The sequence below is a fragment of the Eimeria maxima genome, genomic scaffold (genome assembly GCF_000499605.1).
Source record: "Eimeria maxima Weybridge genomic scaffold, Emw_scaff1960, whole genome shotgun sequence".
In the NCBI taxonomy this organism is placed as follows: Eukaryota; Apicomplexa; class Conoidasida; order Eucoccidiorida; family Eimeriidae; genus Eimeria; species Eimeria maxima.
The window spans coordinates 733-5,053 of record NW_013564850.1 but is presented as its reverse complement, the minus strand read 5'-3'; the positions used below and the strand labels follow the sequence as shown (position 1 = coordinate 5,053).

The window sequence follows — 4,321 nt, the reverse complement described above, 5'->3', positions numbered from 1 at the left end:
TATATATATATATATATATATATATATAGTAGTGTATATAAAGCTCACATGCATTTCTTGATGTTTGGCGATCATTTGTGCAATAATGCGTTTATCAACAAAATAGTCTTGATCGTCTACTTGTGCATGCAACTTATTAAGAAGCTTTTGCATGCCTTCCCTAATAACACAAATAAATAAATAAATAAATAAATAAATAAATAAATAAATAAATAAATAATATATAAACCTCATTTTCCCTCCCTCCCTTTTAATACTAGCCAATATCTTATGTTGAATGCATGAGGTCTTCCTTAGCTCACGAGATAATTTTATTATCTTCTTCATATTTCTTTGCTGTTGCTGTTGCATCATCTCTTTGTTGTTCTGTCTCTGCTAGTCGTTTCTCTAGTTCCTTAATTTGCGTCTTAAGTGCTTCGTTCTAAGGGGAAAAAAAAAAGAAAAATAAAAAAAAGCAAAGGGGGGTTATGTGCTGCTTGGGGTGTCTGTGCATACACCGCAAATAAGGAGGGAAGGAAAGGGGATAACACCTACCGCTCCGCTGTCACTTTTCATCGCCTGTAATTCATTTTGTGTTGTCGCCAATTCGCTGCGTAGACGGCTGACGGTTGAGTCACAATCTGTCTGTACACCGCAACAGAGCAGCAACAGAAATAAACCCTAGTTGTAAATAGTTGTATCCATAGATAGGAGGAAAAGGAAAAAAAGAAAAAAGACTCTAAACCCTAAACCCTAAACCCTAGACGGAGGGGGAGAAGGACCTGAACTCTCTTTAAGACTCGCGCGTATTTCTCCACAGCCATTTTTGTTTCTTGCAGTTCTTTCTCCATCTCATCTCTTTCTGAATGTGCTTTTATTAATTCAACTTCTGATACATATAACACAAACCCTAAACCCTAAACCCTAAACCCTTAAGAAAACAAAGCTTAAGTTTGGGATTCTTTCGTAATTTGGGCAACGTTGCCGACTACAAGCTAAACCATAAACCCTAAACCCTAGTCACAGCCTGCTAAAGCAGCAGCATTCATGTGCAGTTTCTTTTCCCTTTTTTTGCATTAAACTATTTGTGCCTGGGGTGTACAGACACCTGAAAGGCTTTGTATTTCGCGTATTTCTTCGAGTCTTCCACTATCCTTCTTAACCATTTCTAATTCTTTCTCGAGTTCTTGAACCCTCTGCATTAAAAAAAAGAAAGAAAAAGAATTAATCGCACATCTTAACAATAATAATAAATATTATGTTATAAACAATACTGCAATAAACACTGTAAAAGGGTTTTGGGGTGTACGTACAGCTGCGTCGCCTCTTAAATCTACCAACTCGCTTAACGCCTCCTGCAGAGCGTTAGATACGGCAGCATGCGATGCCTGTAAAAAAACAGAAAGATAGTAGAACTAAACCCTAAACCCTAAATCCTAAACCCTTAAAATATACAATTTAGCCGGTGCGCACTTTGAGGCGCAACAGCTTTGCGTCTCTTTGTAAACAACTCCATTCAAACCCTAAACCCTAAACCCTAGCAGCGGATACCTAACAGCGGATACCTGCCACGAGCGGAGTTGGAGGAGAAGATCTTTATTCTCTCCTGAAAGTTCCTCTGATGCATCTTGCAGTATAGGGTTTTGTCTCTTCTCGTAATTAGACAGAAGCTCCTTGTAGAGGTGCCTGAACAGACATGAACCAAACCCTAAACCCTAAACCCTAAACCCTAAACACTAAATTCCAAAACCCTGAGGCGTCTTCGTCATCCACTCTCTATTGTGTTTAAACCCTAGGTCGTAAAAGCCTCTGTATGCAGCAGCAGCAGCAAGAAGCGAGCGAAGCTGATCGGGGTTTAGGGTTTAGGGTTTGACGGACCTAATAGTTTCGAGTTGTTGTGTTGTTCTTGCAAGTTGTGTCTTGAGTCTATCTACAACTTCATTGCCTGCCTGCAGAATAGATAGACGGGAGAAATATGCAGTAGGGAGGGTTTAAAGAGGATGAAAGGAGGGTTTGTTTAAGGGTTTAGGGTTTAGGGTTTTGCAAGTTAGCTGCCTAGACACCCGAAAGCGGTACGCTGTGGTGTATGTGCAACTTTTGCATTGTACCTGTTTAGCTCTTTGCCTTTCTGCTTCTCTTTGTTCTTCATTTCTTTTATTTGTTTCTTTTAATTCTTCATTTAATTCTAATACCCTCCGCTGCAATGCTGCTGCTTGGTGCTGCAGTTGCTGCTGCAGCTGCTGCCTTTTTGCAACTTCCTGCCTCAGCCGCTTCTCTATTTCAGGTGTATCCGCAGCTCCCCCTAGGGGCCCATCTTTGTTGCTGCAGCCTCCTTCACTCCCTCGAGGTGTCACGACACCTGAGGTACCTAAGGAATCCCCTCCATTATGTAGTAAATTGTCCATAGAGGGGGGCCCCCCTCGCGAGCCTTGTACCGCTACTGCTAGGGCCCCCGCACATCGTACGAGCTTCTGTGCTGTCTCAACACAGCTACCCAATGACACTCCTTCCTGTGGCCTATCTCGGGTGCCCCCCGACCCCTTGGAGGCCCCTCCCTGGGGGCCCCCTACCCCGTCAACTGTACCCTCTCCTCCTCCTAGATCAGGGGGAAATCTACGTAACCATCGATGCAACTCGGATGGCAAACTTCGCACCAAAGGACGAGAAAGAAGACTCTGGAAGGTAGGGGAACCTGCATATATTCACACCCTCTAAACCCTAAACCCTAAACCCTAAACCCTAATTCAAGGGTTTGTGGGAGAAGAGAATATCTTTGCAAGACGCAGGCACACACAACTTATTCAGAAGCAGGGTTTAGGGTTTGGCAATGTTGAAGAGGATATAAATGAATATTCCTTGTTAAGGGTTTAGGGTTTAGGGTTTATACGAGGGTTTAGGGTTTATACGAGGGTTTAGGGTTTAGGGTTTAGAGTACCTCTAGTATGCTCCCATTCAATATTAACAAACTCTGCCTGTTTAACAATTCTTTCAAGACTGCAGCAGAGGTCCTCAAATACATCCCATGTGTCTCCTCCGCAGCTAGCTAGCTGGCTAGCTAGCTGGCTAGCTGGTATCCTTAAGGCCTGAGCTAGCCGCTGCAGTGGCTGGGATATATCCTCTATGGTGTTGCTGCCAATGTTGCTGCTCTCCCGGCTTGAACCTGCTGCTCCTGCTGCTGCTGCTGCTGCTCCTGCTGCTGCTGGAGGTGCAACAGAGTCGCCGCCGTTCTCTAGATGCTGCTTTTGCTGCTGCTGCTGCTGTTGCTGCTGCTGCTGCTGAGTAGAGAGACGCGAACGCAGTTGACGGCATTCCTTACGGAGGGTTGCTAACTGCTGGGCATACTTTGCTGTCTCAGCCTCTGCAAAAAAAACCCAAACCCTAAACCCTAAACCCTAAACCCTAGGTTGCACGAGACACTTCAGCATGGGAGGTTTTAGGCCAAGGTTAGAGGAGAAGCATTCAGGTGTACTGACACCTAATTAAAGGGTTTAGGGTTTAGGGTTTAGATATTCATTTACGCAGGCCTTGTTGGGGTGTATAGGCAGCTATACGTCAGGAATTCAATTTAAATAAATTTATTGTTTGTTTTGTGTATGCAGCAAGTTGGGGTGTATGCACAACTTGTTTTATTTATTTATTTATTTATTTATTTATTTATTTATTTATTTATTTTTCTTACCTGATAACTCCAATTGGCGAGTTACAGCCTCATTCTGCGCCTGCTGCTGCTGCAGCAGCAGCGGCAAATCTCTTTCTGATGGAATGCGATCTGGTGCTGCTACTGCTGCTGCTGCTGCTGCTGCGTCTGCTGCTTGCTGCTCCTCATCCTCCTCATCATCGTCGTCTTCTGACAGCAGAACCTGCAGCTCACGCAAACCCTAAACCCTAAACCCTAAACCCTAAACCCTAAACCCTTATTCCCAATGTTCTATGATCGAGGCTAACCCTGCAGCTCAAACCAGTCATACTCAGCATACACTCTAAACCCTAAACCCTTTTTCTACAGCCGAATCCATGAACTATACTTTAGGGTTTAGGGTTTAGGGTTTACGGATAGCCCACCGCATTGATTTCGTTGACGGCCCCGCGGATAGCGCACCAGGCATTCTGCATCCTCCAAGGAAACTGAAACCCCTCTCTAACCCTAGACCCTAGACCCTAAACCCTAAACCCTATACCCTATACCCTATAGAGTAAACCCGCCAAAAATTGCCCGCTAGAGCGGGCGGCCCCGAAGACAGGGTTTAGGGTTTAGACGGTGATCAAGACGTAAGAGAAGAAAACAACGAAAAAATAAAACAAAGGAAGGAAAATTATAATTAAATAAATACAATAAAATTGT

At 43.9% G+C, this 4,321-nt stretch overlaps 1 protein-coding gene across 1 annotated transcript; it reads right to left on the bottom strand.

The window, feature by feature from the left end:
- Positions 1-298: 298 nt before the first annotated feature.
- EMWEY_00056590 (centrosomal protein, putative) lies at positions 299-4,092 on the bottom strand (the record flags this gene model as incomplete). The annotated part of the gene is made up of 11 exons (XM_013480467.1): positions 299-421; positions 535-624; positions 762-868; positions 1,088-1,175; positions 1,293-1,367; positions 1,545-1,665; positions 1,858-1,928; positions 2,088-2,671; positions 2,915-3,337; positions 3,659-3,839; positions 4,042-4,092. 11 exons carry the CDS (start codon positions 4,090-4,092, stop codon positions 299-301), a joined length of 1,914 nt encoding a protein of 637 aa, XP_013335921.1.
- Between the last annotated feature and the right edge of the window lie 229 nt (positions 4,093-4,321).